Genomic DNA, 26206 nt, shown 5'->3' on the forward strand with positions numbered 1-26206 from the left:
AAGATTTGAATTACATTTATTTTTGTGCATCACGTTAAACTTCAACTTGTCTAAGTTCTAACGTACACTCAGGACCTTAAAAAGTTCTTTATCAGTATTTCACGTAGTTTAACCACAAATACTCTATCAACCGTGGATTATATCCACCGGGGGCAACAAATACAACCAGACAAAAATATAACTGATATGACATCTCATTGATAATTCATAGGTAACCCAAGATATAGATAGTTACTTTCGTGTGATGTTTCGGCTAATATTGCAGATTTCAAATAAAAAAGTATAACTATTCCGTGTATTCACAAGGCCCACAAAAAATCTTTAGGTACATATGAAAGGTTTGAAAATAGACGAAAAAGGTCCAACCGTTGGACTTTTCCTAAGAAGTTTTTTTTTGTATGTAAGTAAATTACTTAAAAATTACGTTAATCGAATTAGGAAGTTGACAGACGTCGACATCTCGGTTGTAATCTGGTAAAGGACTTTCGATCTTAAGTGTACTCATACCGCGGCAGACGGGTGAATATAATAATCTAAAATAAATCTATTATATTTCTCATAAGACATTTAAGTTAGGCTTCGTAATTACAACAACTGCAATCCCTCTCTAAATATGGCTCGAATCATTGATAATATTTAATTCATTTATATTATATCTATTTCACAATCGTTCATTACACATTTAGTATTGTACACAATGGCTAACTACAAAAATATACATTTCCCATAGAAACAAAATGTACCTACTTAGGTACTAATTTATTTTGAGTATTTATTCCATTTATAGTTCTACAAATTGCTACGAAAATAAAACGTATTTATGACTATATCAAATTAAATAGTTAAAAGAATACTTCGTTAGAGATCTATGGGTGAATTAGCCTATATATTTCAAAATATGATTAGTCCCATATCTTGTCTGATTTATCGTCTGAGGAAGCAGAAACAAAAAAAACTTTTATTATTAGGTACATACTTTTGCCTCATTGCAAGTAACATATTCGAGTTGAAAATTCGTACCTACACCGACATTCCGTTTTCAATTTAGTTAGTAACGACCAAAAACGTTCTTACCGGCAGGTAAGTATTATCTACATCAGACAAAATAAAACATTTAAAAATATAAAATAAATATCTTCACAAACATTAATGTGCTGGCATCCTGGCACCTATCATACACTCTCTTAAGTATCGCATTTCATTCATTCTCTGAAATAAAACATGTTTTATGTTTAAAACTTACTGGAGGTAAATATTAACATTTAAACCTCCAAATTATAAAAAAAAATACAATAATTTACAAACCAATCAAACATGCTGAGCTTATTTAAAAAATCTTAGTAGATTATTATAATAGTTACACGACCTTGAAGTACTTTTAAATCTTCGTAAATGTAAAATTAGTTTCGATACTTTTCTTACTGTGACTTAGGAGCTTGTGTTCCAAAATATATATTCATCACCCTGTTTTCCTACGTGATATGACTTCTATGTTGTTCAAATTAACCAGGCACTTCGATGTATAGTTATATTGATATTCAGAATTAAAAAGGGCAAGTTGAGAAATTCGTCGCGTTCGGAATGTCGCTTAACTTGAAAATTGGGTAAATCCATCGTGCTGTAAGGTTGATTATCTTTCAGATCACATTATATTTTTTATATATTCAACCGTAAAGCAGAATGGATTTACCCAAGTATGAAGGTGACACTTATATAACTGTAGTCAGTTACATCCACTTTATTAGTAGAAAAGATCGCAAAAACTATATAGTTAATGTAGTAAACTCTTTAGCACGTTATAGCTTTTTTATTTTCCGCCTTTTTACTGACGCTGTGAATAGGTCTGAATAAAAATGTAAGTACGTTATGGCAAAGATTAAAACTTGAGATAAGTACCTACTTAACTAATCAAAATCATCTTAGAGTTTCAAATTTTAATTTGTCAAAGTTTATTATACTTACGCCTTTTTTTAAACCTTTTATTTTCACTAATTGTATTTTTAAACGGCTGCCTCTTCTCAATTCTGAATATCACTTAGCTAACTTCCGACTATTTAAACTCTTTCTTTGGATTAATCTGAAGTTAGCTGATAGTTCCAAACAATCCTTTGGTGCTTACATGTAGGGTTATGTTATGAATTGTAACTTTAGTGTTGTTTGAAAGAAGTAATTTATGACTGATCACAATTATTTTTACATTTATTAATAATTTGATATCCAAAATAATGAGCACAAACGGCTATTAACTAGAGTACTAGACTGTCACAGAATCACACACTGTTGTACCTTAAGTCCTAAATAATTAGATTTGTTAAATAGAGAACGACAAGAGATTGGAATCGATCTAACCTGCAAGCTATAATTTGGCCAGCCATTCGTATCATAAGAAAAAAAAATATTTTATTTCTCACTGGTTGGTCTGGTTGCATCGCGGTTATTTCTTGTCTCTGGTTGTAAATATTTCTTCTTTTACCCGCTTCCTAATGATACGGCTGGCCCAACTATATTTGGGAAAGCGATAAAACTACGCCAGTCTAGAGCTAGGTACTGAAAGTTCGATAGAAAGAGTGGCTATATCCCGTTACAGTGAGAAGCACCATAAATTCTGTAAACACACTAAAGTACTCACAACTTTTACTTACCTATCGTATTAAAGCATCAACAAAAATAATTGGCACCAGAAATCAACTTAAGACTACGAAATTATTTATACATACTTCACACACAACTTGCCTGTAGAAAAAGCGCGAAATTTAAATTGTCAATGGGAAGCAAACTAGACTTTTATTTGGCAGCCTTTTTCTACTGACAAGGTCGCTGTGCCATATTTAAAAAATATATATGTCCATAGACATGCTTTTAAAAGCAAACTATTTTTTTAAATGAACGCGGGCTGCTTGGCAGAATGTTGCAGCGCGGCTAGCACATCATGTTTGAGCCGGACGTATAACCTCCCTTTTCTCCACGGGTTTTGGAGTTGCAACGGTCTGAAGTCGTCCCGGAGGCATCGTTCTCTGGCGCCGATGACGGCTACGAGGCAGAAGTCGTGCAGTTTCTCGGGGCCGTAGACGGGGCCGGGCTTGCCCTTGAGCACGGCGGCCATGTTGAGCTGCTTCACCACGAGGTCGATGACCTCGCGCGCCGACGTGCGCGGGGTCACGTGCAGCTTGAGCGAGGTGCCCGCTGCGAGACCGGTCTCGTACGCGGCGAACACCTGAAAATAATAGAAGAGACGGTATTAGAACGCGGAGTGATGAATAGCAATGTTTAAAAAAATCATTTGGTACAATATGACATATTCATGGGGTAAACTAGCAAAGAAAGATATTTATTCAAGTAGGCATATGCGCTGACAATGCATAGACAATGCGCATAATATGAAAGTCAAATAAAGCTACGCCGGCTCTAACCCTACGCCTCACAGCCTCGAGAAGGTTTCAGTCCCCCCTCCGTTTGACTAATAATATAGAAGACTTTATTTCTACCACAATAACAACGCTATAAAGATGGTATTTTGTTAATTAGGTACGTGTGTCATTTAAATCATTTGGAGATGACTTTTATTATAATTACCTGTAGTATCCCCGGCTGGTCCGGCGGCCGTTCGTCGTCGCTCCTGTTCTCTTCAGTCTTAGGAACCTTATTGTGGTACTCCGCCTCCTCTTGAGCCTCCAACAGCGTCTGTCTCTTCGCGCAAGACCCCGACTTATTCGCGAACATGTCCTGCCCAGTATCAGTAAACTCAACATCACTTGACTTCACGTTAGTCATGCTTTTAGACGCTATAACATGTTGATTTCTGTGTTTAAGCTGAGGACGGATTTTTACAGGAACTGCTGTGGTTATAGGACAGCTTTGGCTTTCGGAGTCGCTTGATAAACTCTGAACGGATTCGGAAGCGATGCCTTTAGCTCGGACGCTGATCATACTCCCAGGGTAATAGCCTTTTACAGTGAGTAGGGGACTGGAAGTAGTGGACATGCTGGCGTGCGTACTGTTCGGTCTGGGTTTAGGCTCATTGTCTTGTAAGACGAGGGTGTCTTCGCTTCGAGACGGAGGTAGTCGATTGCTGCTAGTGCTATGTGAGCTTGGGGACTTGACGTCGAATTGGGAGTTGCTGCTCATGAAGTTGTTACTAACACTCGATTGCGTGTATTGGGAGTCGGCGCTACCTTTTCTGGAGAAGTTTGGTTCTGCATTGAGATATTGGGATGTGCTAAGGTTGAGAGTTGAGATGGAAGTTTGCCGAGGGGCAAGACTTAGTTGTTGCTCTGATTTGCTGAACTCTGGATGTAAGTTTGCGTGATTTCCGTTGCCTGCGGGACCAGGCCAGGACCCTCTCCCGGGGGAAGTTTTGTTAATCTTTCCATCTCTTGAAGGTATTTGAAGGAAATCGACTTTCATGATGTTTTCGTTATTTTCCGCGTCAGAGCCGTCGACGCTGGATTGCGAAGGCATTCTTTCTATGACGTATTTGAGCAATATACCAGAGCTGGGGGCAGCTTTGTCTTTGTCTCTGGCGAAACCGATCAGATCCATGAGCCATCGCTCAGCTTTCCATATAGTATTTAGATTGCTTTGGAGTTCTTCTAGCTTAGTTAGCCGCTCTTTGGCAGTTTGAAGCTCTGTGCAGGAGAATGCTTCTCGATGTGAATGGGCGGCTAAAGCGACATCTAACTCTAAAACGCAGCTAAGTTTAGAGTACTTGTTTAAAATGTTAGTGTGATAGGTTTGGAGATGTATCATCTCAAACGCCTGGATGGGTAAGCTGAGTAAGTCCCCTTTCTGTAGCAGTATTTCTTTTTGGCCTGGAACGGAGCAAGCTTGTTCCGCGGGCGGACATAGCATGATGAAACTGACATCGCTATTGAGTTCGATGACCTCGAGGTCGTATATTCGGTGGGTGATGGCAGTTTCCAGGGAGATGTCCATCTCCTTGAAGAGGCGGCGCGCGGCGGAGGCGACGTGGTCGAGGAACATCTCCTGCGACTCGGACGGCTTCTCCTGGCTGCCCATGGCCACGAGCGCGGGGATCGCTTGCGGGTCTTCTGATGAAGGGTTGCCCGATTGCGTTTTTAGGTAGTCCCATTCCTCACTGTAAGCAGATTTAGAAACAAATTTCAATAATTTGAAGTTTTAACATTTATGTCGTATTCATCTCTAAGTGGTTTCCTTGATTTCGTGGAGTACCGAACACGTATAGGAAAATTAGACTTGTATAGTGAACCTGCAGTTCGATAAGAAATTGTAGAAATTAAAAACGGCAACGGCAACATTGTAGTGTTGTTTTTTACAATCTGAATTTCGTGATTCACTTGTCAATTTCTACATACTATGGGTCAGTTGCATCAACCACATTTGTCAGACACATCATCGTCACGCAGCAGACGACTATGAAACTTCCCATAGAATAAAATTTAACGAACGCTTTAATGGTGACAGACGGTTTGATGGAACCGGCCTTATGTCGAATATTTGCAATCTCTGTTACAGTCTGACCAAAAAGACTAGAAATTAAAAAGAGGCAACATTGTAGTGTCATCCCTTTCAAATCAATATGTGTGAAAAAATGGGACGACTCTATGATGTTGCCACTTTTTAATTTCTAATCTTATCGGTCAGACTATACATGCTTCCTCAAAATGATTATACTCACGCGGACACGTGTGGGTTGTCGCGAACGCGAGTGTGCGGCGGCACGTTAGGAGTTCGGGCGGGCGCGACTATCCGCACTACTTCTACTGATGATTGCAGCTTTAGGTAGCCCAGGTATAGGCCGCGGGGTAGTTGCACGCGGGACACCTGGAAGAAATGCCATTTTAAGAAAGTGTATTTGGAAAATAACCAAACTAAACTTTGGGTTTAACGAAGAACAATTTTATACGGCTTAAAAAATACTTCGAAGGTTTGATATTGGTGTCCATCGAGAATTGAGGGCAGAGACGGACTTGGCACTATTCAAAAATTTTATTACCTGATGGTAAGCAATTTGGTTGCACTGATGCCATAAGAAGCTCTCCAATGGTATTATCTTCACTAATAACGCGTCTCCGAAGACTAAATACCGGGGTCCATTAAGAGTTGAGAGCTGAGACGGATTTGACCAAGTTACTATTTACTCTCTCAGCATGATTACCTGGTGGTATGCGATCTGTTCATGCACTGATGCCATCAGAAGTTCTCCTATGGTATTATCTTCACTAAGAACGCGTCTTCGAAGCCTAGATACTGGCGCCCATAGAGAGTTGAGACTAGAGATTGCAATCCGGTTCGGCGGATCCGGTAATCCGGCCGGATCCGGTGCTTTCTTCATGCTACCGGATCCGGTAAAATTCGCCGGATCCGGTACCGGATCCGGTAATGTAACTAAATGTGATAGTTTAGTGTAAAAATTTTAAATTTATGCCAACATTTGATCTTCTCTCAACAGGGGATTGCAATCCGCTCTGATTTCCAATCAAAAAATAATGTACTATGTATGTTCTTTTCATTACAAGGCAGCTTAGAAGTCAAATAATATGCTCACGCGACGCGGCAAACTTTCCGTCTTTAAATCCGTAGTGAAATCTGTGCAATTTTTTTGTTTGGATGCAAAATGTGGAGTGGTGGAAAGTGACAAAGGGCCATATGAAAAAATCTTTTCGGCAACATGTCCCTCAGGTCGATCCTTTGCGTTTTCTGGCCAAACACTATCCGAAATCAGGACCTATGGAGTATATGCCAGCAAACACCCATTTGTGAGGAAACCGCGACACAAAAAGGAACATGGATTGTGAGAGAAGTGCTTTTTGTAGTCAAATTTTAAGTTAATTCACTGCCGCTGGAACACTATTGGAAGAGGAGAACGAAATAACGCAACCATTGCTTTCGGCTGGAAACCGCAAAATGCTATAAGATAGGAAGGCTTGGCGCGAGCTCATGAAGGCTTTTTGCACCTCTGTGGTGACGTAGGACTACAATAACTACATGTTTTCGGCATAATATGAGAGAAGTATGAGGGCATATTGCTACATTTGTTACAAAAATAATAAAGCAACAAATCAAAGCTTAAAAATGAACATTTTTAAAAGGAATAAAAGGTAACTAGTAAGATTGTTGATTCAGCAATAGCAAATAATACTAAGGTCAATTACTTTTGCTAACTTCAATTTAGAGGTACTGTAGTTTTTTTTATCCGAGTCTGGATGTTTTATGCAGACTGAGAAAAGGTTAACGCTGACTTGTAATAGATATTCTTAATATATATGATTGTGATACTTTTGCTTACTTTTGTTCTTCTATGTTCTTTTGTTCTGTGAGTAAAGTTAACTGTAGAATAACACAATACATGTTCTTAATCGTATCTTAAAAGCTCTATAGGTAGGTATTTCTGTTAAATGTTACACAAAAATTTTTTTTATCATATGAAAGTTAAAAAAAAAACGAAAGAATTTGATTTGCGACTGATTATTATAGTAAAATTTACTTGTTACCTAGTAAAATGCCGGATGCCGGATCGCTGGATCGCCGAAATCCGGCCGGATCCGGCCGGATTGGAGGTCAGACCGGATTGCAATCCCTAGTTGAGACTGAGACGAATTTGACCAGGTTACTATTTACTCTCTCAGCATGATTACCTGGTGGTACGCGATCTGTTCATGCACTGATGCCATCAGAAGTTCTCCTATGGTATTATCTTCACTAAGAACGCGTCTTCGAAGCCTAGATACTGGCGCCCATCGAGAGTTGAGGGCAGAGACTGATTTGGCGGACTTGACGCTGTTCACGCAAGACAGGACGATTGTGCCGTGCGAGTCTCGAAGCGGTTTGTGGTACAGTTGACCTGTAAGTTAATCAAATTAATGTAGTTATAATTAAAAAAAAACCTACCTATAAATTATACGTAATGAAAAGGGTTAAATTATATACTTTTGAAGATACTATGCCCGCAGCACAGTATAATAAGAGTACTGTCGTGCAGTATGGCCACTCCCGCTCCCCGCTGAAAGTGCCGCCTACCCCCTCTCGGTTACCTCACAGTTACCGCCTGTCAAAAACGAGAACAGTCGACCTGTCATATCTCACTCAAACAAGCATGGTATGCGTTCACCTACATGAGCTTATAATGTGTGCTAGGAACGCGCCTCTGTCATATATTTGATCGCCAGTGTCCGAGATGTGCCCGCAGTAAGAAACCGACCCACGCACTATTAATGTTAAAATTTTTGGATCCCAAAGTTCCAATTCTTCATTTTGATATGATGATATGATACCCAAGGCTCTCACGAGCCGTGGCGAATGCCGGGATAACGCAAGGAGGAAATGTATTGTTATTTCGACATTTTACACAATTTTATTTTTAACATTGTTTACCTAGATCCTGAATGCAAAGGGCTGACTGCATCTGTGCGCACGCCGTTAGCAGTTTCAACCGGAAGTGAATAGATGATGAAGTGTGCTTCTCCATGTCTGAGCGAAGTGCTTTTACGTCGTCCCATGCGCAGGAGACCTAAAAAGGGCATAATTTTACTATAACATTACGAAGATAAGCAGATATTAAAGTAACAGATTGCGACATTTGCGACTGTGGACTACTTATTATTGAATGCATTAGGTACTAATTAGAGTAATTAGTGGAAAAGGGCGAAAAATGTCTATTTCTCAAACATGCAATGAAATATTGTCTTTACGTTCCTTAAAATGGGCTGGGAAGTATCGCTTTTTGGGCGCAACAACTCGAGAGGACTGTAAAGGGATTTCATATTATTTTTTAGGCCTAAAATATTGTCCTTTAGAGCATTTTTTTTTTTATTTCATTGTATGTTTGAGAAAAGCACTATACATGCCTCGGCGTGAAAACGGATTCCCGGCCTCGTATCCCTATCCGGCCTCGCTCGCACGCTCGTTCGGCCGTATATACCCACTTGGCCGGAAATCCTCATTTTCCCGCCACTGATGTAATGTACTATTAATTTCTTCAATAAACTTCCAGAAATGCAGCAATGCAATGCAATTTATGAACTAGCTTTAACTCGATACTAGTAAAATATCTGACTTAACACAGGTAGGTGTGACTCCGCACTGAAGACCAAAAAGTTAAAAAAGTCTTCGAATAGGAAAGAGGGAAAATGGGTAGATGTAGATGTAGTGTAGGGACGCCTGGCCGATAAAGGCGGGCTGTCGATCGCTGATGCGTTCATTCAGCCAAATTACCTGGAGTTAGAGCTGCAGGTTACTGCCCCGGCTGCCCTAACCCACTTGGGTTCCCTCTATTTGGCATAACTTTAATTGTCCGAAACGATTTTCGCATAACAGACTTCGCATAATCGATTTTCGCCGAATGTTAATTTGGCAGAAAACTTATTTGTCATAATCGAAAATAATACGAATAACACATTGTCCGAAAATAAGTTCGCATAATTCTGTTTACGCCGATTGTTTTTATGAATAAAATTAATTCGCATAATTGTATTTGGCATATTTCTTAAAATCAGAATATCCACCCATACTAAATGCTGTTAAGAGAGTCGGTTTGGTTAGGTTAGAACTGCGACCTCAACAAATAAAACATTTTGTCAAGAATTTCGGTTAGGTTAGGTTAGAACTGCAACATTAATATAGTAGTATTACCTATGATAAAAATTCTGCGTAGTAAATTTCCACTAAACCATGTTATGCAGAAATAATTTATGCATAAAAACCATTCGGCGAATAACCTTTATGCATGAAATATATTCGGACAAACAAAAATATGCCTAGACAAATTATGCGTAACTATACTATGCCATAACAGATTATGCGAAAGGTGAATTATGCCAATATAGATTATGCCAAAAAGAATTCTCGATTGTAAAATTATGCTAAAACAAGGGGAACCCTAAGAATAATGTTTTTGTGAAACTTGCTCGCATTTCGTGTACCTATAGTCTGGGTAAATCCTGACAATATTGCACTTATTTTATATCAGAAATTCTGCGATGATAGAGACATACCTTCATAAGCCAGTGGAAGTCCGTATAGATACACGTAGGGTAAGTCTCGTCGACCTCGATCACCGGTAGGAACTCTTCGCTCGTCACCAGAACCTTGTCTTCGTGGTACAGAATGCACGCCAAGTAGACGCCCCTGGAATGACAGAACATTATTATTTTAGACATTTGAAGAGGAATTATGAGGCGACAGGAAAATTTTGTTCAAGCTTGATGTTATTCAAAACATACGACCTTGAAAAAGATAACTAGCGGCTATTAATTAATTTGTGCCAGCGGGTCGCAAAATAGAGAGATGGGGGAGTGAGCGCAACACCACACACACTGTTTCACTCTACTTGATAAACAGAGCTAGGAAAATGTTATTGCGATCGCGCCCCCCGCTGCCACCGAAAGCTCCTCAAAATATGTCTACAGTCACTTCACAACACCTCATATCAAGCCTACATAAACAGTCCTACCTTCTAAGATTCTTCTGGAACTTGCTAGCAGCAGTGAACAGCTGGCGGATGGTGGCGGTCTTCTTGCGCGGCAGGCGCGGCGGCGCGGCGGCGGGGCGCGTGCGGGCGCCGGCCGCCGCCGCCGCCAGCGCCTCCAGCGCCGCCGCCGCGCCCGCGCTGTCGCCGCGCAGGGCACGGGTTGAGACGTCGCGCCAACCTGAAATACGAAACAAAAGCAAAACAATTATATACATTTTTTAACAATTAGTAACAACCTACGAACAAAAACGCAAGCGAGTTTACTGAAAGCTGATGTAGACACTTATCAGACATTTATTTTCACAAATGATGTAATCGACAGGTTCATCCCCGTTTCGATTTAAAAACATTTCTTAATTATTTTTTAAATACCTAAGGAATTCAAACTACGAGGTAGGTCGCGAGCGAATATTGAGTGGGCTCTGAAACTACTAGCAAATGTGAGCTCGACCAGTCATATAGGCTACTTGCCTCCTAGTCAAATCAGCTTCTTTTTAAGAACTGTCAAAACGAATTTGAACAACTTGCTAATATGGAATTTATATGAAATCGAATTGAGTGACGTCACGGTCAACTCAGTTACTTTATATGACTTGTTAAATAGAAATTGGATTTAAAAATAACTTCTGTCCAGGGTTTTCTTATAATTATCTGATGCTTTATTTCGTGCATGGTATAAAATATTTTATTTTAACTACAGTCAAGTTCCCTATTTTTGACACCCTTGTGGGTCGGAGCGCAGTCAACTTTGATAAGTAATGTTATACTTATAAAATCATCGTATTGGTTGTCAAAGTTCACGGAGTAGAGCTCAAAACATTGTCGAACTCTCTTGTTTGACTGTAACTTACTACTAGGTACGACGCTTCGTGGAGTGGAGCAGGCGGGCGCGCCCCACCCGCGCAGGTTGCCGGCGGCGGCGCGGAAGAAATAACGCCGACCGCGAGTCAGCCCCGCCGCTAGAACTCGGGTAGCACCGTGCACGGCGCAGGGCACCTCACGGGTTCCGCACACGTTGGAGAAGTCTGCGCGGGACGACCATTCCACTGGAACATAAAACATCGTTTAATGTTGATGAGATGATGAGGAAATTTGTGTAAGTTACTAACTGCACTGTGAAGTATATGAACTTTGTGAACGAAAGTTAAAGAAAAATCTCATTTAAATAGGTAGGTGATTGATTACTCATCTTCACCAGAGTAAGCTGATCTGAGCAATAGACAGAGCTTGTTATCCGTGGACTAGTCTGCGCCTAGGGGTCTAATATTAATGCACCACATGGAGATGAGATACTGTTCCGTGCGTTGTTTTACATGTATGTGTGTCTTAGTAGGTTTAATTACATAGGTCGACCTAAGGCAAGTAATATCTACCTTTGTATTTAGTTATAGGTGGCTATTCCCGCGTTAGTCTGGGGTCCCTCAGTCGTACGGACACAGAGTGCGCGCCGCACACTTCCAAGTCGGGAGGCGCTGGTGCCGCCGCACCCGTAGTTCCTTGAGTATCCATCTATTATTGTACCTTTGAAGGCCTGAAGGGTATTGCTAGCTCGTCATGCTATTGGTAGACTAGGCAAGTAATATCTACCTTTGTATTTGGTGATAGGTGGCTGTTCTCGAGTCAGTCTGGGGTCCCTCAGGCGAACGGAGACAGAGTGCGCGCCGCACACTTCCAAGTCGGGAGGCGCTGGTGCAGCCGGCACCCTTAGGGCTTGCCACCCGTGGAGGAGACGTCTGGAAAACAAAATGTTGTTGTTCATTGCAATACTTCGACTTGCAAAGATCGATACATTAAATTTATGCGTCAATTGATATTGATCATCCTTATTCGCCGCCAAAGGATAAAAAAGTTCAGATCTACGGACTGTATCGTACAGACAAACCGTGTTTGCCTTCCGTTAGAGCAAATGTTGTAATTGCTATGTATTCCACATAAAACCAAAGCAGAACTACCTACTCCTTATCCTTATGTTGGCTTGTTTACTTTAGCATCATCAAACATGCACACAGCTGGCTTTGCCAAGGTGTCCTCTACCGACGGATCGTTTGCGCGACTATCAGGGGTGGCTCATTCCGCGATTTCTTCGCCGAGCTACAAGTAGACGTATGTAGATATTGTAGATGCATTCACGGCCCATTCATTGACGACCTTCGCGCGACGCAATAGTCTGGTCCGTTTGTTAAAGTCGGTAAGAATTATGAAAGGCGGTATTTTCTGAACATCAAAGCAGTGAGCCTTCTGTACTTATTTTGGACTACTACTATAACACAACGGTAGTAGGTACTTACTTGAGCGTCCGCACTCTCCGCTCCCAATGCTGCGCTTGCTTGTCTTTCTCAGAGCCCGCGCCGCCCGCGCACCCTGTCGTGTCCACCTGCTTGCCTGCGGACGACCTGGAAACAATTTGAATAAGTATTTATTATGATGTTGAGACCTGCGTAGAATTAACTGCCATCACATTAGTCTTAGGCTGATTTTTTAATAACGAGATAACACAACTCAAAGTTTTAATTCATGCGAACCATAGTCAGAGTTTGCGAAAACTGAGTTCCGTCCGTGTGTGTGCGAGTGTGTGTTCGCTAAGGCAGTACCTACGGTCCAAAGATCGGTCGTCGTTAAAGCAACTATAAAGAGAGCAGAAAAGGTAAGTAAGAAAACTTTCAGATAAAAACTCGGCCCGAAAGCAGAGCATATGAAAATGTTCTTACAATAGATACAATTTGGTATATATTATTTATTGTTCGTATCGTACCTATATTCTCCAATAGGCTAGTTATGTAGGCACGGACAGTCGGAAATTGTCTGTGGCACGGGTAAATAATTCAATACAACCTACTGTAAATGTAATTACCTACAACAAGCATTCCTTTTGAACTGAAAACCTGAACGTGCCCAAACTTAGCAAACACTGCTAACGACTGACCGGACCCAATCAACTATTGAACTGTCTACTAATTACATTAAAAAAGACGTATCTCTGCATAAATCAGTACGGCTAATACGACCTTTTGATGTTAGGGAAGTGTCTTTGGTACGCACAGCGCCGACCCGTGCACTCATTCAGGGTAGAGCGAGTTTAAGTTTCGGCGCCCTTGGGAAGAAGTTTTACGACATAGATAAAAAAATCGCGAGCGTAGCGAGCGCGAAATTTTTTTCATAGTAATGCTGTAATTTAAAGATTAACGCAATACAAAATTATCTTATTTCATCATACAGCGTACGAAAGGGACAAAGGGTTGAACTTTCTCAATCGCACCCTAGAATAGTGGGACCACGTGGGAATGAACGTGGATATCAGATACATAAAATAACAAACAATAAATGGAGTACTATAGTGGCCAAGTCAGGAAAACAGACTTGACATGAAAACGTGAGCTCGGAATTTTTCCTAAGTAACTAAAAGAGAACCGATATAAATTGTAAGCGCGAGCGAAGCGAGCGCGATATTTTTCCTATTGACGCAATTTATTAAGACTCAACCCGCTAGCGGGGATCAAGCTTTGATCAACTGCAGAGCTGCGGTCTTTGGCATATTTTGGGGTATTTTGACTTCACAGGGCGCCTATGTTCCCGACTTTTACGCCTTATATTTCGCCATCACTATTATTTTTATAATTAAGACATTAACTGCGAACTCGATCGTCACCGTCGGGATGCCCATTTCGATATTTTGCCACTAAGTGCCCTTCGGGATCTTAGTCCTTTGATGTTCACTCATCATCTCCTGTTACTGTGACTCACAAAATTGCGCCTATCTGAGACGGTTTGCGCCTGTCGCTTTATGAGGTTGAGGAACTCCGTTTTGGATTATTGGATAGATTTATAATTTTGCATTTGGATAACGACGTAACTTTGTCGTTGGGCCGCACAACAATGTGGCTCGTCATGGGCTAGAATCCTCCTTTTACGGCGCCCTAGCTACAGCGCCCTTATGAATGTTGGTATATGTTGGCAATGTGGTGCAACTTTCCACTTAATCTGAATTACAAATCTAGATTTTCAATAGCTGGATTGATTCCCGACTCCTCTCGCCGGTTTGTAATATGTGCGCGCCCACGCAATGTATAATTTTTTTGTATGGATTTTTCCACGTGCTCGATTTTGGCGCCCCCTTAGCATGTGGCGCCTAGAGCGGCCGCTCCACTCGCTCTACCCTTAATCCGGCCCTGGGTACGCAAGTGGTACGCAATCAAACTGTCCGAAGTGTAAATTTGTCGAACTACTTACATTATGTGTACAAATTAGTTAGATCGATTTGATTAGCTGGGGACAGATTAAAACTGTGTTAATAGGATTCTGCGGAAATTTCGACTGGTTACTTTATAGTTAAAACGCGGAAGTCTTGGGTTAAGCAAATGGGGGTTTAAAAAAAGGTACCTAATAAATGTATGTTGAAAAACGATGGTCGTAATAAAAACGTGTCGAAACGAAGTCACTTAATATTGACTTCGGTCCAAAGAGGATCAAGTATATAGAGAGTTACTGTCAAAGTAAAATTTGTAATCACAATGTATGAACCTCAATTTTGACAATTTGGCCCATATTCTTAGCTTGATATGTATTAAAATGTCAAATATTTTATATATGGTTCTGAGGTCCGTTTTTTTCTTAGACTGTAGCTGTCTATACGGAGTTACATATGTCTTTGCTGAAGCCAATTATTAGCTATTTCCATATAAACATAAACATTATTTCGATGAGATAGATGGTTTTCATCATTACCATTGAGCATGGATAATGTCATCTTACTCAATTTTAGGTACCGCGAAGGTGACTTTTTCGTCCTTAGAACAACGTTGGTCTGATAAATTTATGTCAAGTGCTGATGCTGACTTTTGCGGTACTTCTATCCTCGTAAGACGAGAGTAAATTTTATCGATTTTGTATTTGGAACTTTATTTTTTGGATACAATTTGTACTTTCTATCTTGAGCCACGGCCTTGGCCTCGTTCCAGCTCAGTCCATATTCCCTCAGCTCGATCTCAACGCGTGGAAGGATCTCGTGCACCTATGGGGTGCCTTAGGACATACAACAACAACAATTTGTACTTGTACAGGACTTACGACTTAGGCCGTTTTCACATTATCCGATCCGATATCGGATGTCGGACCGACATCCTACATCCGATAAACGCTTCCGATAGTGTCGGATGTCGGTCCGATAAAACGCATTGTTCCAAATCAATGAAGTATGATTTTGTATCAAAAAATATTTAAAAAATGGTTTATGTTTAATAATTATAAGCACTATATTCTAAATATTATATTGTAAAATTAAGATAACGAGCATAAAAATACTCAAGAGTGTCAGGCAAAATAAATAATTTTACATTCAACTATATCTACTAAAAGATGAAAAAACTACATAGTATCCGCAATTCGGACCGATGCATTACAACCTTTTTTTTTCAATGGGAATTTTCAACTTATTTGAATTTCGATCATTAGCAGTTGTTTAATAGACGCCATTTTTGTCACACACACTACTACAAACGTATATATACATTATACAGAGTGGGGCCTGTAACAAAGGCGAAGAATTGAACTGTAGGCTATTCTCCTTATACTGATCAACATTTGTTCAGTGACTTTTAAAAATTATGAAGTCTTTAAATTTTTAATTTTTCATACAAAATAAATATTAGCTTCAATGTACGCCATTATTGTTGTCATTGACGTTGTCTGTCACACTTTAGACTTAACAGAATTCGCAATACATTACCTCTTAGAAAAAACTTTCAAGGGTGATAAAAATCAAAATACATGTTATTTTTAAAAGTCGCCGAACAAATGTTGATCAGTATAATGAGAATAGCCTAGAGTTCATTTTTTCGCCTTTGTTACAGGCCCCACTCTGTATACGCACACAAACAAATATTATCGGCCGACAACTGGCGGGGGGTCCGGCATGCCAAAAAATGTCGGAAGCGTCCTGCCGATATCGGCAGTTCGATGGTGCCTCGGACAAAAACTGTTGTAGGAGAGTGCCATCGGCATTAAATCCGCAATTTTTGCGTTTCATATCGATTTTTAGTAATAATGATCTATTAAATACATAAATGAAGACCTGGAAGCGCATAAATCTTACATTTTACATCCTTCCTACATCCGATATCGGATCGGATAATGTGAAAACGGCCTTATGGTTCTCCCACACTGGCTGTTCTATAACGTTATATAACAGCTAATGTTGGAGTACGAGGCTATTATGATGTCTAAAATATTTTCAAGTTTCACAAATTTTGTAGTACTTTAGAAAATCGAATATTAAGTATCTTGTTTCATAATTCCGCTGAATATTTTCTCAAGTTAGTCTCAAGGTGAACTTGGTAACCTAACCTCTCTACCAAACCCTCATTAGGGCCAAAGTATAATGAACATGACAGTAATCAATCCCTGAGAATTTAAGATAAGGTCGATATTCAACTGAGATGTAACGGCTGGTGTTGTTTGTACCTTATTATCGCAGAGTAATTTCAAATATGAACGGATTTTCACAATCACTGATGATATTTTATACCTCATTCCTATGCATTTAATCAAATCAAAACTTAAAAATCCAACTTAATTTTACTTAGATCTGACAGTAGGTATTTATACTATTAGTGGTTTGAAAGTTCTTTATAGTTTTTAAATGTTCTTTTATAACTTCTTATCTCAAAACCTACACATGTTTTTTACTGACCGCCAGCGTGTAGGACAGGTGACATAGCCGAATGGCATTTCTGCGACGCGAAACGAAAACGAAACGCCGCGAAAGGTAGTCTGGCTCTGTCCAATACGCAAGAGCGACAGAGATATATATCTACGAGCGTTTCGTTTCGTGAGCGTTTGTGTCATTGGGCTACGTACCCAGATAAAGAGTCTCCTCTTCACAAGAATTTAAGTTCAAGATAGACTACTCTATGTAATTATACTCTATCAGTATCACTCTAGAGGAACTTTAAACTTTGTTACATCTTCATTGTGCCCGTGTCATTTTACAAAGCTTTTACAAGAGACAAAAGCAAAGACAAACGAGGTATGTAACAAATAGATAAAGGAAGACGTATTTCAGCAATTCCCGTCAACTTTGTACAATGCCACGTCAGCAAATTTTAATTGATCCTATTTTGTTACCAACATTTAGTAATATAATTCGACTTTCGTAAGATATATACAGGATAATTGTTATAATAAGAAAATATATATAAGAGAACCTTAATGACGAAATAAAACTTAATAAAATCTCAATTTCAACAAAATCTTGGTAACAAAATGTATCATTTTTGTACAAACTTTTCGAGAAATCGAAATATCGAATAATCGATACGAATACACGAGATTTCTGTTGCTTAGAAAGTTGGTAATGGAAGGTTGTTAGGGGGATTAGGTACTATAAATTACATACGTAGTCAAACGCATAAACGCTAACGATAATATTGTTATCGTAGCTATCTCTATCGCTCTTCTGTATTGGCGCGACAGAGCCAGACTGCGTTTTGATCGGCGTCTAGCGTCGATGATTGTTATTTCGGCTAAAGGCCGGCTGATAATGGAAGGTGATCAGAAAGATCAGATACACGTGGCGCGTGTGAGCAAGGTACTGTTGCGTTATGGAGGTTATTACCTACATTAAGATATATAGGTATTGTGTTTTCTTTCTTAGAAAAAAAGTGGCCAGACGGGCAAGCACCGGCGATAGGGACGACGCACCGACGCGATGGTTTAATCACAATAGTGTGCTACGCCCACAGAAAATGACAGATTTATAAAAACCACTTATTTTGAACTTAAAGTTAACAACAGTTCCTGTATTTTGCGAAAACTGGCAAATTACAATTTTAAAACATGTCAAATTCAATTTGTACCGTTGTTGTATTAAGCGTATGGACTACCCCGACTACCTAAGTAAAGCCTGTGGTAAAGCTTAGCGCCCTTCCTAAGCCATGATTTTCTAGCGCCTCTGCTACTTCTGTCTAGTGTTACCTTGTGCAAGAATCATCTCTTGTTGGTTAAGTTGCCTCGTGCAAGCATTAAGCCTCCGCCACACATAAAGCGTTTTGATAGCGTAGCGTCAGCGGAGCGCAATGATAGCGGTGCGCCGGCGGCTCGCAATCCGCGCTCATTCCGCTCGCAATCCGCGCTCGTTAGTTCCCGCCGGCGTCCGCTGGGCGCAACGCCAGCGTTCGTCCGGCGCGCCGCTATCGTTGCGCTCCGTTGCGCTCCGCTGACGCTCCGCTACCGCTCTGCCTACGCTATCAAACCGCGCTTGTGTGGCCGAGCTTTTATCTCTTGTCTGTCATGTTCAAGTTACCTTGTGCAAGCGTCATCCCGACAGGCACGCTCCGGAAAGCACCCGGCAGCGTCATGTAACCGCGCTTCGGCCTCCCGAGTCAACCGTCGAAGGTGTGCTCCCAGTGCATCGGCGTTTTTAACTGGAACAATTTAGATTTGATTAAGTTTTATTCGTAGGCTAAGTTGCATACTATTTTGTACCTATTTGATACGTTTAATCAAAGAGGATCGAGTATTATAGAGAGTTACTGTCGAAGTAAAATGTGTAATCACAGTGCGTAGACTGCCATCTCTTGAAACTTTTGAACCTCAGTTTTGACAATTTGGCCCATATTCTTAGCTCGATTTGTTTTAAAATGTCAAATATTAATATTAGCGCCATCTAGCGCCCCGTAAACGTACGTTTTTTTCTTGTCTTAATCTGTCTATACGTGTACTTTATGGCATGTTCTTACCCTTTTATGTTATCTAAGTTTGTAATGTCATGTAAACATGTTTTTACTAATAAATAATATCCTTAAATAATAATATAATATAGGCCACCGTAATACCTTTTTCTGTATGGTACTTGATGCTACTGAGGTACGTTTTTTTCTTAGACTTTAATCTGTCTATACGGAGTTATATATGTCTTTCGTTTAATTCAATAAATAAATCTACCAATTACAAAAAAAAAATTGGTTACAAATTAATAATATCTATCCAGGACAATACTGCAGCCTTCGTCATTGCGGCTTTTCTCCCATTTAACAATCTATTCACTAAGTTACCAATCTCGGTAAAACACCGGTGTTTGGTTAGGGGTTTAATTCCCATTCATTTTGGAAATGACCTTATTAGTTTCGTGGAAACAATAGGAAAGTTAAAGTGGACTTAAGGGCTTAGAAATTTGGATTTACTTATTCAAAATATTATAGAAACAAATGTGTGTAAGGGAGAAGGATGACAAGGAAAGAATTAAGACCGAGACGTGAGACGCAGCTAGGTTTATAACAAAGCCAACGTAGTGACGTAATAGGCTAACCAAGGAAGTATAGAGGGTAATGCTTAGAACCTCAAATCTTTTACTATTAAACGAGCAATTCTTGTATATATTTATTTATTTATATATACCGACGATCTCGGAAACCGCTCTAACGATTTCGCTGAAATTTGTTATGTAGGGGGTTTTCGGGGGTGAAAAATCGATCTAGCGTAGCCTTAGATCCCGGAAAACGCGAATTTTCGAGTTTTCATGAGTTTTTTTTTCGCGTTTGTAAACGTAAAATATGGTCCTTAATTTCGACGCGCGCGCATCGATTCCGCTTAGCTCAGTCGTACGAGGTCGGTCTAATGTACGCAGATAGATCGTAGGTGTCAGGGTTTCGAATCCCGGCCAGAAATTAAGTTTTTGTTTTTTGTTTTTTTTTTTTGTTTTTGTATTTATAAGAGTTTTTTTTTTATCTAAAGACGTGATATATTAAAATAGAACCGAGAACCTATTATCAAGAAAAGTATGCTCTTGAAAGTTTATTCTGACAATGTTAATAATCTACATCAGTGAAGCTACTAGGCCTTGCTTGATATTGTTTTCTTATCTGTCAGGGGTAACCTAGCGCTGGGGGGGGGGGCACTGGTAGCCTAGCGGTGGTTGCGTTCCGGAGGTCGCGGGTTCGAACCCCGGCTCGCACGCAATTTATGTGCAAAATGTTATTTGATATTTGCCAGTCGCTTTTCGTTGAAGGAAAACATCATGAGAAAACCGGACTAATTTAGTTTGGAGGGTCAGATGGCAGTCGCCTTCGTAAAAACTAGTGCCTACACCAAACCAAATCAGACCAGTTATCAAAGCAGACCCCAGGCTCCCATGAGCCGTAGCAAATGCCGGGATAACGCAAGGAGGATGATGATCTGGCAGGGGTAACCACGAAGATTTACTGGAACAGCTTTAAAAATGTTTGAGTCATACCTTTCGGATCGAGCCCAGATAGTAGAAGTCAATAGTACTCGAAGTAGTCTCCAGCCAATTGCCTGTGGCTCAATTTTGGGCCCATTGTTATTTTTAATTTACATAAACAACATTTGTGAAGTAACACTGCATGGCCATTTATCACTTTATGCAGATGATACCTGCTTATTTTACTTCGGAGATTCTATTCATGACATAATTCACCAGGCTCAAACAGACCTTAACGCATTACATGCATGGTTCCAGTACAACCTTTTAACCATCAACGCATCCAAAACGTCATACGTTATTTTCAAAGCTAAAAATAAAGTAATTCCTAGCTATACCCCTCTGACCATTAACGACGAAATCCTAAGTGCTAGCACTGACGAAATATATCTAGGCCTAAGATTGGATAGCTGCCTTACGTGGAAATCCCATATTTCATATGTTAAGTCGAAAATATCACGCTTAATAGGTGGTTTGCGTAGCACTTCTCGGTGTCTCCCACGACAAGTATCTTTAATGATCTATAACTCACTTGTAAAGTCGCATCTTCAGTATCTAGTTGAGGTATGGGGTAGTGCGGCGAAAACCAACCTAAATGAGCTACAAATTGTACAGAACAAAATTTTAAAGGTACTTTTTCACTACGATTATCTGACCCCAACAAAAAAACTATATTTTGAAACCAATCTTATGACTGTCAAGCAGCTTTACGTTTTCAACATCTGTATTTTGGTAAGGAAAATTTTATATAAGGAAATCCATTCACAAATAACGTTTACTAGGAAAAAAGACCTAGGAAACTATCGTAACAGAAATGCAGATGATATCATTTTATGCCGATCAAGAACAACGACTTATGGGCAGAAATCAATTACGTACGAAGGTGCAAAGATGTACAACATGCTACCTCTCGAGATAAAAACTGCCAAATCCTTTTTAGCTTTTAAGCGCGCGTTAAGTGCCCACGTTTTACAGAATATCTCTCTAACATAAGTTCATATTCTTTGCATAACTAAACTCGTACACTTGGTATCGGATTTGCGAGTATCCATAGTCTACGCTAGTCTCTTATCACGGGCGATCCTTACGCTCTTACATCCGCTGGCACTATAGATATAACAAAAGAATATATATACAATTATATTATTAATATCATATTGTAAGTACTAAGTAGTAAGTAGTCATAGGTACACTTTTACAACTTTTAAAATAATAGCTTATTTTTTACTTGTTATCTTTATGTTCAAATTAAATCGACTCACAGTTTATAATCAATATCATAGTGATTACTTTTGTTTTTACTAATATACAACTTTATTTTCTTTAAAAATCAAAAATCTAAAATAAAATGTGATACGATGTAAGCACTGTAAGCGTACTTAGTTATGTGATGCAAACTTGTTTAATTTTTAAGTGGTAAGGTAGGCGAATAAATGTGATGATTTCTATGAGCGTGTTACCGTTTGTCACAATAACATCGACTAAAGTGTAATAAATATGTAGTTAATAAGTGATGTGCCTAGTGCCTGCTATAGGTATGTGGATTATTAATAATAGTTATTGCTACTTCAACTGGTACGTACTTAGGTCCGAGCTCACTGTTTGTGCACATAAATAATGTTAAGTATATTATATTAGTATAGCATAATATTTCTCGTGTAAGTGAAATGTAATTTCTTATGAGAAATAAATGTCTTTAAACCGAATTCATTCATGGCATCACATCACAATTCCAACGATTTTATGAAGTCCAAAATGAAAGACGAAGATGAAACATTTTTGCGTTAGAGACAGAAAATACTGACAGTAAACTTTTAACAATAGGGAACTTGACTGTAGTAGTTAAAATAAAATATTTTATACCATGCACGAAATAAAGCATCAGATAGTTATAAGAAAAACATGGACAGAAGTTATTTTTAAATCCAATTTCTATTTAATAAGTCAGGTAGAAATATGTAAAGTAACTGAGTTGACCGTGACGTCACTCAATTTGATTTCATATGAATTCCATATTAGCAAGTCGTTCAAATTCGTTTTGATAGTTCTTAAAAAGAAGCTGATTTGACTAGGAGGCAAGTAGTCTATAGGGGCGTGGTAGTTCCACAAGTAAACAATAAAGTAAACATTAGCAAGTTAGTTTCAGCAGAGTTCATCCTATTGATTACCAATACGCTACATAAGCACACTATAACTAAGCCGGCCCCCGAGATGAAAGTTCCGACTTCCTCGCCCTTGAGACCGCGTCGAAAAGCCAACCCATACTGCTCGTTTACAGAACGAAGTTGTGTTTGTCGAGTTGATTTCAAGTTTAGCCAATTTGATTCGACAAGTCTATTTGAATTTCAATGTATGTAATTCAAGGACATGAGAATTATTCTAGGTGCTTTCACAGAATATATAATAGTACAAGTACAGAAGGCCCACTGCTTTGATGTTCACGAAATGCCGCCTTTTAAATGCCTACAAAATTCTAACAAAGAAACGAGCCGCACGTGCGCAGCGTCGGACGATAGGGTTGCCTATGGATTAAAACGAGTTAATACTTCAGATGAAATGTTATGCTATTATATTCCATGTCTTGGGTACTTTCTAGGTATATATATAAGGTCCTAATTTATTAGATGCAGATATTTTTACAGCTGATAGTACTCGGTCTCTGGAGTATATTAAACCGTGAAACATTATAGCTTTTACGATGTTTTTTTGGAGAAAACGGAAAAACAAATTTGCTACGTAAAAACATCCTGTTTATGTGATTATTAAATGAAAACTCATTGAACAGATTCTAGTACCTCTTTTACGTACCACTTAACTGTAACTGGCCACTTCAATGACATGTGCAGTTTTCCCGCCGAACCTTTACGACATTTACAAGAAACAATTGTTGACATGACAGACAGTGTTATTGTGACATGTGATAATGCACATGATGATTTTTTTAGACGAAATTATAATTAATTTTTTTGTTAGGAAAATGAAATCAAAAAAGTTACATGAAAAGATTTCTTAATTTATATTTAAAGTTAGTTATTTTAATGTAAAGTATCATGTGTTAAAATATCTGCAACTAATAAATTAGGACCTTATATACAGTATTTATATATTTTTGTTTAAGTCCCAACATCACAAGCCTCATTGAACTTTTCCGTGGGACTTAATCAATAGTAGATCTGTGTAAGATTGTCCTATTTTACTATGATGTCTATTTAACTAAGCACCATTAGCCATTCACACGCGGACATCGCATATAAAACTTTAAAAAAACTCGCGACGTAAAGTAACAATAGAAAGTGCGAACGTGCGTTCCGTGAGAACTCGCGCCACCCCTGATTAGGCCGCGAACTCGCGGCCGCCAGCATGTACTTGTAGCGCGGCGAACGGAGTGAGCCGCCCCACTTTACAATCGACAGGTAGTTTAGGGTATACAATGAAAGGGCTTCCCCAAACCTATCGACGCGGAATTGCGCTCGTTAAGTAGTATATATGAAGATGTTTAAGAAGCTACAGGAGCGAAAATGCTAAAATGGAAAGCCCCCTTTCAAAATTTTAGTTAAATATGTGTTATTAACTAGATTAATCGAAAAAATTAAAATCGAGGTTCCGCTCTCGACAGTTTCCTCCTTCAAAACTTAATCAATCGTAACAAAATTTATAAATCTGAATAACAATGACATAATCTGTGTCGGAACGTTTAGTTTTTTGGCTAATTGTTACCAATTTTGAATACCACACCTTTTTTTGCGCCATAATCAATAAAGCCGTTTTCGGAAATTTGCGTCTCTAAAAATAAGAATATCAAAAAAATCAAAAAGGTCCGACACAGATAAAAATTATAATAATCTGTGTTGAAAAAATCATTGCTCTATTGTCAAAAACCAGGAAGGAAATAGTCGAGAGCGTTTGTATGGAGAATTGACGTACCCCTCCTGTATCGTCTTAAGCGTCATCGTCGCTGAACGCATGCGTACGCATTTTCATACTAACGAGCGATTGTTGGTCGGCGAAAACCGACTCCTCGTCGATATATAGGTTTGGGGCGACCCTCTCTCTTCATTAACTAACTCAAGAAAAAAATATTTTCAAACATGCAATGAAATATTGTCTTTACGTTCCTTAAAATGGGCTGGGAAGTATCGCTTTTTGGGCGCAACAACTCGAGAGACTTATTGTCTATGCCTCTGACTTTTTTTTTATAAAATATTATCCTTTAGAGCCTTTTTTTTATTTCATTGTATGTTTGAGAAAAGCACTATACATGCCTGCTTCACCAAAATGCTGTCAGAAAACTTTACTATTAGATCTCCAGCAACAAAAATTGTCTATGTCTGAATATAAAACTTAATATGTATTTAAACATGCTTCACCAAAATGTGTCAGAAAACTCGTAAATCCTGGCAATAAACTTCGCTCTAGCATCACACAATGCAAAGTTACCCTTCATTAGCTTCAAAAATAAAAAGCCTTCTTTTTGCAGATGAACAAAGACGTCTGAAGTCGTGTGTGCATAAAACTATGCATAACTAGCTCCGAACTGGCGAGTAAAGTCGAAAGTTCGTCCTCTGGGCCTCAGGGCAGCGAGACTGTTGTCTATTATGCAGTGAAAATGGAATATAAGTTTTTGGATCTTGGAAACTTCGATGTTTTTGACGTTTAATAGTACATTGTGCAACAAGGGGAGGAAGTTATCACTAACGAGAGCAAGTTAAATCGCGACGGCTTGCCGGAGCGATTTAAAGACTCGAGTTAGTAATATTCATACTCCCCGAGTTACACACAATGTTTTTCATCATCACACTCGCAATGTAAAAAATATGTAAATAGATGTAAAAAAGTTAAGTACGGTACAAGAAATTTCATTATTCCCTTGGGAGAACGATTTTTCTATAACTCACGCTCCGCCTGCGTGCAATAGCACATTTAAAGTGCGGGTCTGATGAAAAAGAATATTATCTAAGTGAAGTGTAAGGTTTGATAAGAGGTAGGTATTATCTTCAGTCTACCGTTACGCAGTAATTTCATTTAATTTGTTCATAACAATGAACATTGTGTTGAATGTTACATACTAATAAGAATAGTGCTTTTGAACTACCAATGTGTAGGCTATATAATCAGATACTAAAATATCCATAATACTTATGTTTATAAATAGAATAAGTACTGGGGGCCGATTTTTGAGTCTCACGGCGTTCGAATTCAGAAAATTGTCACTGAAAATAATAGGCAATTCGCCGTTTTTAACCGGTATTTTAGTGACAGTGAGACTCAAAAATCGGCCCCCTGTAAATAAAGGGTTTGAAACGTCGAAAATATTTTAAATTCATCTAATGGAATGGAATAATAATTCCTGAATGGAATACAGGTGTCATCTGCCCCGTGCACAAAAAAGGCTGCAGAAAGAAGTGTTCAAATTACCGAGGGTTTGCTCTGCTTCCTACAGCGTACAAGGTCTTGTCGTATGTGCTATTAAAGAGGCTAGAACCGTACGCGGAAAGAATCCTTAGCGATTTTCAGTGTGGGTTTCGTCAAAGCCGCAGCACAATCGA

General features: G+C 39.2%; 1 protein-coding gene across 1 annotated transcript in view; it reads right to left on the reverse strand.

Annotated features, from left to right (window-relative positions):
• Positions 1 to 26206, reverse strand: part of LOC125233504 — a 521975-nt gene continuing 495769 nt past the window's right edge. Inside the window, exons 10-20 of the mRNA XM_048139546.1 lie at positions 18744 to 18864; positions 12736 to 12840; positions 12035 to 12180; positions 11299 to 11493; positions 10430 to 10625; positions 9972 to 10104; positions 8353 to 8488; positions 7617 to 7822; positions 5657 to 5802; positions 3574 to 5095; positions 1 to 3214 (exon numbers count right to left, since the gene is read on the reverse strand). Of these exons, the coding sequence (XP_047995503.1) occupies positions 2879 to 3214; positions 3574 to 5095; positions 5657 to 5802; positions 7617 to 7822; positions 8353 to 8488; positions 9972 to 10104; positions 10430 to 10625; positions 11299 to 11493; positions 12035 to 12180; positions 12736 to 12840; positions 18744 to 18864 (3242 nt within the window). The 3' untranslated portion in view covers positions 1 to 2878. The remainder of the gene's footprint in view (positions 3215 to 3573; positions 5096 to 5656; positions 5803 to 7616; positions 7823 to 8352; positions 8489 to 9971; positions 10105 to 10429; positions 10626 to 11298; positions 11494 to 12034; positions 12181 to 12735; positions 12841 to 18743; positions 18865 to 26206) is intronic.

The sequence above is a fragment of the Leguminivora glycinivorella genome, chromosome 14 (assembly GCF_023078275.1).
Source record: "Leguminivora glycinivorella isolate SPB_JAAS2020 chromosome 14, LegGlyc_1.1, whole genome shotgun sequence".
Lineage (NCBI taxonomy): Eukaryota > Metazoa > Arthropoda > Insecta > Lepidoptera > Tortricidae > Leguminivora > Leguminivora glycinivorella.